General features: G+C 34.7%; 1 protein-coding gene across 4 annotated transcripts; it reads right to left on the reverse strand.

Annotated features, from left to right (window-relative positions):
- Positions 1 to 1,042: 1,042 nt before the first annotated feature.
- On the reverse strand, positions 1,043 to 8,564 carry LOC109336942 (homeobox-leucine zipper protein ATHB-15-like). 4 transcript variants are annotated; one of them, XM_019573786.1, is made up of 19 exons: positions 8,375 to 8,564; positions 7,841 to 8,077; positions 7,100 to 7,259; positions 6,827 to 6,927; positions 6,630 to 6,720; positions 6,403 to 6,498; positions 6,207 to 6,320; positions 6,029 to 6,112; positions 5,710 to 5,865; positions 5,546 to 5,620; positions 5,258 to 5,367; positions 4,981 to 5,173; positions 4,177 to 4,362; positions 4,017 to 4,097; positions 3,489 to 3,623; positions 3,077 to 3,399; positions 2,201 to 2,306; positions 1,538 to 1,687; positions 1,043 to 1,363 (listed from the first exon to the last, which is right to left on the reverse strand). In XM_019573786.1, exons 2-19 carry the CDS (start codon positions 8,047 to 8,049, stop codon positions 1,217 to 1,219), a joined length of 2,517 nt encoding a protein of 838 aa, XP_019429331.1. In that variant the 5' UTR covers positions 8,050 to 8,077; positions 8,375 to 8,564; the 3' UTR covers positions 1,043 to 1,216. The 4 variants fall into 4 exon arrangements, with proteins under 4 accessions (XP_019429331.1, XP_019429330.1, XP_019429328.1 ...); XM_019573785.1 differs by having other exon boundaries at positions 7,841 to 8,129; XM_019573783.1 differs by having other exon boundaries at positions 7,841 to 8,122; positions 8,175 to 8,564.
- Positions 8,565 to 9,450: the final 886 nt, after the last annotated feature.

Genomic DNA, 9,450 nt, shown 5'->3' on the forward strand with positions numbered 1-9,450 from the left:
GCATAAAGGTGGTGGTGTATAATTCAGATTTAATAACCTTTGTCTACATCTTCATGAAAGTTTTATAATAAGCTTTGTCTACATCTTTATGAAAGTTTTCTTGATTAGTGAAGAATAACTAGTCCACAAACAAGTTTCAATTTCAACAATTACATTTAACATGAGACATCAACACTTTTATCACTGAATTGGTAATTTAACTTTATTATGGATGAATTTCGTACTCATTGAGTATTTGAGGACCGAAAGAAATATTTATTCAACATAGAATAAAGTGTAAACACTTGTGTTCAAACCCAACACTTGTGTACAATAAAAAAAACTGACTATCAAATTTTTTTTGGCCCCACAACCTATCAACCAATGTATTGAAAATTCGAGGTAGACATCAAACTAGAAAAAGTCTCATTAAGTTTAACTAATTGAACAGTTTGGTAAGACCAAATGATAACATATATAATTAATAATTATCTGTAAATATATAATTTATATAAATACAAAGTTTTATACCATTTTTAATTATGTACAATATATTGAAGTACCATATTACCATTTTTTGGATCAAAATAAAGCAAATCATTATAATGGTCCATTTTAAAAAAAAAAATTAAATGAACTATTCAATTTACTTCCTGTGTTATTTTAGTTAATCAAGTTTAATACGATTAGACCAAAGTTTTCCCAATTCAAAGCAATCAAATCCCCCATTCAGATAAGACTACAAACCAGAATCGTTTTCAAGTCCGATCAGCAATCAAGTCGGATCATCCAGTGCAGTCCTTGCTATCAAAATTTGGGAACATTTCTGTCAAAACAATCTTCTCTCATGCCAAAGTATGTGCTTATTATTTACCCCAAAAAAGTATGTACTGTTACTGAACTTTTGCATGCTTGTAGAACCAGCTGGTTTGTACTATTAATTGTAAAACGTGCCTAAAAACATAGAAAGAGGAAGAAAAAACATCCCATACTGAATTAAGGTTGATCATTAATTTTGTTCCCTGAGAAAGATTTTAGTGCATCAAGAAATATTTATCCCACATCACAAATATGTAACACTTCATAGGAAAACACTAAATACATATAGTCTTCATATGAAATCCAAGTCTTAACATCAAAAGCAAAATACAGTAATAGACCAACCAACAAAGTATAAGTGTTTTGGGACTAAATCTTCATCTTAACACTTTGATATACCTATACTCAGAACATAATCTCAAACAAAAGACCAGTTCATAAACATAAAGCAAATACAATGAGCATTCTCTTCTTCATTCAGCACCTTCCAAGCAACAACTCTCTCATACGAAACCGGCCGACCCATGCTCGAGAGGCAAAGACCGCCTTGAAGACATGCAAAACCCTATAACAAGAGCAGTAGAGAAATTAATATTGTACCAGGTAGAGCATAAACTGAGATTTAAGCATAATACAAGAAATGTGCACAGAAAATGTACAGTAGTAAAATAAAAATTCAATTTAAAGCCTTGTATGGAAAGTTGAATGGATCCTTTATTTCAACAAAAAAATAGTAGACCTGTTGGATAATCTGAGGAAACTCGGCGAAGAGGACCTTTCGTCCATGATCATCAAATATTTTTTCTAAGGTTATATCTTGAAGTGCAACTAGCGTGGTCTCGAGCATGTCAAGCCCTGCCTGGTTCGAGAAAGTAAACACTGGCATTGCCTGCATAAACCAAGGTTCAATGAATGTGCTTTTCAACAAGGTAGTAGAAGATTACAATAACAGATGTACATGCAACCGTTTTTTATTTTATTTATAGTTATATAGAAACAACAAAAAAGACAAACATAAAAATAATTTAGAATATTTCGTCCATCTTCTGCAACATTTTAACTTGTATGATTCGATTATAGCTCGAACGAGAATAAATATTTGACTGGCAACATGATAGGGGAAGCACATTTTAAGGTACCGGGAAGAGAATAGGACAATAAAAACTACATAATTTACTGTAAAGCAAAATACTAGCCCGCCGAAATCAAGCCGGGCCCACAAAACAATAGCCCTTTCCACTATTGCATTGGGTTACTCAAGCTTGGCGCATTTGACACCTTGTATATCACAGTGCAATATTTTATATCTTTTTACACCAGAGAAAATAACAATGCTTTGTGGACAAAGGTGTTCATGAAATAGGCACATGTACTTCGAAATCAAAATTAATTTCAAGCATACCTTTAGAGTGCAGCACAATATTGCATCTGAGTGATGCCACAGAGACTTCAGCACAGATTCGTTCCCCTCGATATTCGATTTAAGTAGCTCAACACCCATATAGCACCTACAAAATTACAACAGTCAAACATAATATCTATGTGTTTGAAGTACCAATTTTATTTCTGTCAAACAAGTAGGCTCCTTCGGTAATAAATCTAACCATGTGACATTCAAAAAGACGGTTACATGCAATCACGTAAATTTTTCAAAGCACTTCTCTACTAGAATTTAGAAATTAAATGTGATGAGTACACGCACATTGAAGCACTGCTTATGCCTCAGTATATGCTTCTTAGACAATATAGTGTTAGTCATTAGCTTGAACCAAAGTTGTAGGCATGAATTAAGCTTTTACACCAATTTTAAAAATAATATGAGAAATTGTGAAGGAACATGGGGATCACAAATTATGAGAACTCTGAATTTATGTACAATGTAAAGAGAAATATTAATCTAACAAATACAAGTCTTGGATTTTAAATGGAATTGTCTCGATTAATACTAGTGAAAGTGATTGATTACAAATTAGAAATGATAATATGTGGATTTACAATATTGGATCTGAAATTTGCATGATTAATTCACTCTCCGTAAGCAACTCATCTAACCTACGATTAATTTGTGAGCCGCAGTTTCTTTACTAAATGAGACAGTATATTAAATTTAGTTCTCGTTCATAGGAAAGTCTTGAATAATGACGGTCTCCCATTTTCAGAACAAAAGGGTTTCAGAATGTAAAAAGAACATCATGCAGGATAAGCCAACCATTACCACGGGAAAATAAATTGCACTAGCCTCAGCCGAACTAATGTCGAGAGAGTAAAGTTTACATACCTGTAACTGTTGCATATCCATTGAGCAAGTGTTTGTGCTTCAGGAGTACCCAATGGTGACCTAAGCCCAGCATGTGAACTCAAATGAGGAGAAAGTGCTAATGCCACCCTTTGGACTGATGATATAATGCTGCGAACATATTGTCGTGCCATTGATGCTACATGATCTTGCATATGACTTTCAAATGCAAATTCAAATGCTATTGTCATCACAGATCTCACACAGCCAGAATTTCCGGAATAATCATTTGAAGCTTTGTTTTTAGTGGGGCCAATGTCAAGGGCAGAGGTAAGGTCGAGGGTACGGTTAGGGCTGGAAGCTTCCTGCAAAATATTGTATTGCAAATAATTAAAACATTTGTCAAAAATTAAACACATAAAACTATTTTTCTTAAACACTGAATGAATCGAACCTTTCCAGATTGAAGAGGAATGATGCGAAATCCAGAAGGTAGAAGAGGGGCATCATCAGCAAAGGACGCATCAATTGGAGCAAATATAAGCTCGGCACAGGTGCCGACAGCATTCTCATCCATTCCACTACAGAGCTACCAAAACAACATCAAAAGAACTATAAGAATGTAAATCACAAACAAGGGTGCCATTGAAACCATAGCAATGGTAAGAACAGAAAGCTTCCTCATTCCGATAGCAGCATGAGCTCAAAAGATATGGCACTAAACTAGCACGTAATCCATTCAATAGTTTCTGAGTATATATTTTTGTTGAAGTATAATATAATAGCTAAAATCCTTAATTAGTTCAGAACACAGAAATATGAACCCAAGTCCTCTACCAAATTCTGCGTAAGTTATGAGAAGTAGATCAAATTTACTTGCATCTACATATTAGTACCACATCAGAAAAAACATGGAAACTGAATATGCATCATCTCCAAAATGATGCAGCAAAGAGCATGCAACATAAAGGGAAAAGCTTACTTGCAAAAGAAACACTTCTCGGGGCATCATTGCCTCTTCAGGAGAATGTGCAATTCCTTCCAATTTAATGACCTCCAGAAACTATTATGAAGAAACAAAAAAAAATATTAGTGCATGCAGAATTATAAATTTTTTAATAGTTCTGTACAACAACTATTACCTCTTCATGCTCAACAGTATGTGCTAGAGGGAGAATAACTTGACCCCCATAATTTGCAACACGAGATCCTGAAAAGCTACAAGGGCCAACTTTAACGGCAGCAGCTGAGTAAGCATCCATGTTGTTATCTGCCCATTCTGATCTATGCTCCCGCAGGAACCGGAGGAGAATGGCTGGGGGCACGTTCTAGACAAAAAAGAGATGGAACATGGCAGCAGATAAATATAAGGGTAACTTTTAAAAGTTTATATGTCATGCTTTTGTTTAGGGGAACAGCATAAGTGCATAACATACATGAACAAATAATTTTGATACTAAAAATCGGGCAAGTTAATCAATTGTTGATTGAAGAAGTTATTGACTGATCAAACAAGTGCTTAGATGTGAGCATTCACTATATTAATGGTCATTTGAGTACATGGTTCTTTTCAAAATGGAACACGTGCTCAACTGCTTCTGCAAAGACAGGACATTGCAGTAAACATTATGCACCATGTGCTTACGATACAATCATAGGAGTACGACCTGTGTCCTTGCCGAAATGTTTGCAGCAACAAAATAGACATATTTCCTTGCTGAAAAAGCTCATTTAAAGTAAGCTTTTTGTAAAGTTTAGTAACAAGTAACGACGTATCACCCTTGACTCCATCTAAAGTGCATCATGATTTTAACTTACCAAATGATTTTATGCACCCTTGCTCACTTTACGCATTAACTTGATTTAGGAGTGTTTTGTCATTTCATTGCTCAGATTTTTATTTTATAATTTTAGGAAAATGCGAAGAAATATCTAAGCACCCTGACCTGTAATAGCATTGATGCTTTGGCACACAAGACTGAATTACTGACAGATGGAAATCCATTGGCAAAGGAAAGATTTAGACCCATTAACTTTTCCGGGGATGAATTCACTAGAATCGTAACATCATCTGCACCATCATTGCCAATTGTTGACCATCCCTCATCAGTAAACCCATTAAGTGCCTCATTGAAACCCCTGCCATGAAATAGCTGTGAGATTCCAAATCGATTTGCACAGAAAATTAACCAAAATCACACCCCCGGTGGCAGAATATATTACCGGCACAATCTCTGGCTAAGTGCTCTTAGAGCTGCTGGACGTCTACCCCACCCAGTGGTGACACTTGACTGAGAAACTTCATGTGAAATCTGCCTTAACTGACGTAGGGCCTGTATGATAAGGAGAAAAATATGTAAGGACACCACAGCCTCTCTAAACCCACGAATCAACATTCATTTCACCATAAAGTGATAACATTTACAATAATTGAATAGCACCCAAATTAGAAGAAAGAAACACATTATATATACTGTTGTACAGTCCGAAAAGGAGATAAAACAAGCATACCGCCATAGTTGTCTTCTGGGCCAGCATTACTGATGATTCATAAAGTGGACGCAACACTTCTGGCACACTCCATGGCTAAAAATAATATAAACATACTAAAGCTATTATCAAGTTAAACAAATAATAATAATAATAATTAATGCAACTAAGTTAAATTAATGTACCTCCAAATCCATATGATCAACAATGTGAATGATAGAACCACCACCTTCACAAGGTCTTATCAGGTATCCACTAGGCAGCATCTCGGCTCTAACAAAATGTGGCACGGGAGGTATGCTTGGACCATTTTGAGTATTTTTAAGAGACCTCTCACATATCTAAGACACACAGCATAATAACGATTTAGACATTCTTGTGTGGCAGAACGGATAAAAAATATATGTGCAAGGTAGGCCATTGGGCATGAGTGAGGTCTATTATTAACTACAATGTTTAAGTCAAATAAAACATTTAGGCGATGAATTCTTAAGAGTCACTTACCACTAGGCTCCCATCTTCTAAAACAGAAGTGTAGCGCAATAACCAGAAGTCTCGAGCAGGTGCCAATGTGGTTGGCGCATATAGCTGATCATCCAAGTCAGGGTAATCAAACAAATGAGTGATTTAATGCCAATCATGGGACACTGTCATTATTCAAGCACTATAAATTTCACTTTACCTGCATATAAAGCAGCTCAATGGTTCCACCATTTGATGTGGGCAGCACATTGAGAACATCAACAGCTCGGCAATCTCGAAACCACAAAGGCCGATCTTTGAGGATTTCTGCAACCTGTAAAGAGTGTTTTTAGCCAAGTGATTCATAATCTCAAGCAATACAATTACTATATTAGATTTAAAACTTGGGTACTTACCCTTGTGGGTTCTAGACCCACTAGGCCACAGGCTCTTGCTGCCACGCCAGTGCAACCATGAGAAATAGCAACGATTCCAATGGAATCCGGACCAGGCTGCCAATATTTTAATGAATTAATTAATTAAGAAGCATGATTTTAAATGGCAAGTTTTATGTTCTTCTATCATTCTGTTTATGCCTTATTCCAATGAAATTTTAAGAACAAAATTAGAGTTCCTGGTATACCTTCATTCCAGGCATTTGGACCCACTCAACAGCAGTTCCAGTAGCCTTCGAAAGAAACTCTGCTAAAGTTTCTTCGGCAATGGACAAAAGTCTGGGAAAGAAATAAGGCAGGTGATATGATTAGCAAACAAGTACACATTCAATTTGTCACAGACCAAAATGACGGAGAGGATTTCAAAAATCGTATTCCCACTAACCCTGCAGGACTTGCATCCCTTGGCGGATGTTTAGTTGTCAAACTGTGTTGACCACTTGTCACGGCTGATTCACAGCTTGTGTCTTTAGTTGCAAGCGTAGTCTACACAGAAAACACCATTCAAAATCAACTTCAAAGCATTCGGTACCGAATAACCATTACGAAGGGTAAAAGCAAAGTTTAGTTTGAAAATTTGGAATGCTTTTAGATCAGCCAGAATTAATTACAAAATCATGTAAGCAACCCAAATGAAGAACAGAAAGAAGATTGATACATTTTGGGTGTGTTGACGAAAATAGCCATTTTCGTAAACCAGATGAGACACTTGCTTCTGCAACCTATCATTCTCCTCCATCAGCAGTTTGTTCATTGCCGTCAACTTCCTATTTACAGTCTGCAGCCGTGAAGCCTCTTTTCTCTGCTTCTCTCTACATCTGAATCCACAAAAATAAAAACATCAAATTATTTGCATGACTTACATTAAAGTGGCCAAATTAGCATTCTTCGGATAGGGGGGATAAAAAAAACTAGGGATATTCACATCTAATATTCTATTAAACGAATAACCACATAAATGGTCTTGAGTCTCGACACCACGACCCAAAACCATATAGCTTAAGGTCTATTAGTATGAAGCCTGAACATACTTTCTACTTGTAGAACTTTCAATTTATCCATTTCTTCCTAAGAAAATGGGACTTCTTTCACTCATGTCTCACTCAATTGAAATTCCCAAAAAAACATAACCTAGTATTTGCATAAGATCTGCAAGCTAAACAAAGGAATCACACAAATGAATCTGACATCACATCTTCACTCAAAACATTAAGACATAATCAAGTCTATGAATCTTTTTGTACTTTTATATCCATCGACACCACCTAGTTCGACTAAGTCTTAATTATCATTGTATATCCCTTTCTTCCTAACATGGTACTTTCTTAACTAAAATCTCACACACACTTAAGAAACTCAAAAAAAAACACAAAAACATGGTAAAGAATAAAAACCATACCTTCTATTCTGGAACCAAACCTTGAGTTGTTTAGGCTCAATGTTAGATAGAATCGGACAATCACGAATAAGCTGTTGGCGCCGAATCGAAGTGGGTTTAGGACAATCATGATAAAGCCTCTCAAGAGCTTCAACCTGCTCAGGTGTATATCTTACATACTTTCCATTATCCATTCCATTCTTAGTACCATCCTTGCAGGACATTGCCATAACTACCCAAATTAACTTAACTTAATTCCTTCAAAATCCAAACACACCCTTATGATATAATCACAAAAACTAACTTATTCCTGCAAAATCCAAACACACCCTTATGATATAATCACAAAAACTACCACAACTCACAAACTGGGTTCTACTTCTAACACTAAAGTTTATTCATTTTGATGAAAAAAACAAACTTTTTATGTTAACTAAGCTAGAGACAAGTAGTAACACGAGGAAAAGTGAAAATATGTTGAGATCAAAGATGTTGAAGTAATTTGATGTAAGGATCTGGTTCCCAAGAAATATTTTTCCCGTACAAAACTGTTACCTTAAAATTGACGAAAATAATAACATAGAAACAGAGACAATGGTTGTTTTGATTGTTATGAAACGACGCCGTTTTCACCGATCTCCATGTTGAGAGGGTTTTCAGTTTAATCCATAAGGGTGTGTTTGGCAGAGGAAGAGTTAGGAGCTTAAAGAGATGAGTTGAGTGTTTTGTTTTATGAGAAGTGTTTTTGTTACTGTTTTTATTGGTTTCTCACTTTCATGCATAATAATGGTCCACTATTCTAATTCATGTAAAGATTTATACATATTTAATGAATAATTTCAAACAATTTATCTTTTTAAGAAGATTCAACTAATTCTTAAAGATAATGTTTCAATTCTCAAAAGCAACACTTATTAAGCGAGGTAATTACGAAACCTAAAATGAATTAATTATTTACTATAAAGGTAAAAGAATATTATTCCTACTACCAAAAATACAATTTTCTCCTTTATTTTTTCTTCTAGAAAATTAATATAATAGTATTATTTTTTTCAAAAGTGGAATGCGTAGGACTAGAGATTTTTTGGACATAACTACCCTTTTCATGGGGCCACACACTTCATATGATATTATTACCATTGCATTTCTTCCATACACTTGTCTCCTTCACTTTATCTTTTTTTCATGATGAACTAAAATTTGTTGTCATATATGGCCAACTTTAAGTAACTAGTTATTTCCTCACTTCCTTATTTGTTATCTTTAAGATTATGTAACAACATTCAAGGAAAATAAGGGATGAAAAAATTATGTAATAATTAAGGGTATAATTGAAAAATGAAAAATAAATGGTTATTGATTTTCTCAAATATCAAAAGATTTAAAAATACAATTGATTTTATGATTAAATGATGTTTAATAATAATGCATATGCAATGTATGAGTGGGTGTAAATGAATGATACAGTTTGTATACTATTTATTATTTATTTGTATTACTTTTTTGAATAGACAATAATGACAAAATATGGATGTTAAATGTTGTTAGATATAAGATTCGGCAATACATTTGTTTCTGTTATATTTTTTGAAAATGTGGTTATGAGAAAATATGTGTGCTTAAAGTTCTCT

Source organism: Lupinus angustifolius, unplaced genomic scaffold, assembly GCF_001865875.1.
Source record: "Lupinus angustifolius cultivar Tanjil unplaced genomic scaffold, LupAngTanjil_v1.0 Scaffold_1_480, whole genome shotgun sequence".
NCBI classification, from domain to species: Eukaryota; Viridiplantae; Streptophyta; class Magnoliopsida; order Fabales; family Fabaceae; genus Lupinus; species Lupinus angustifolius.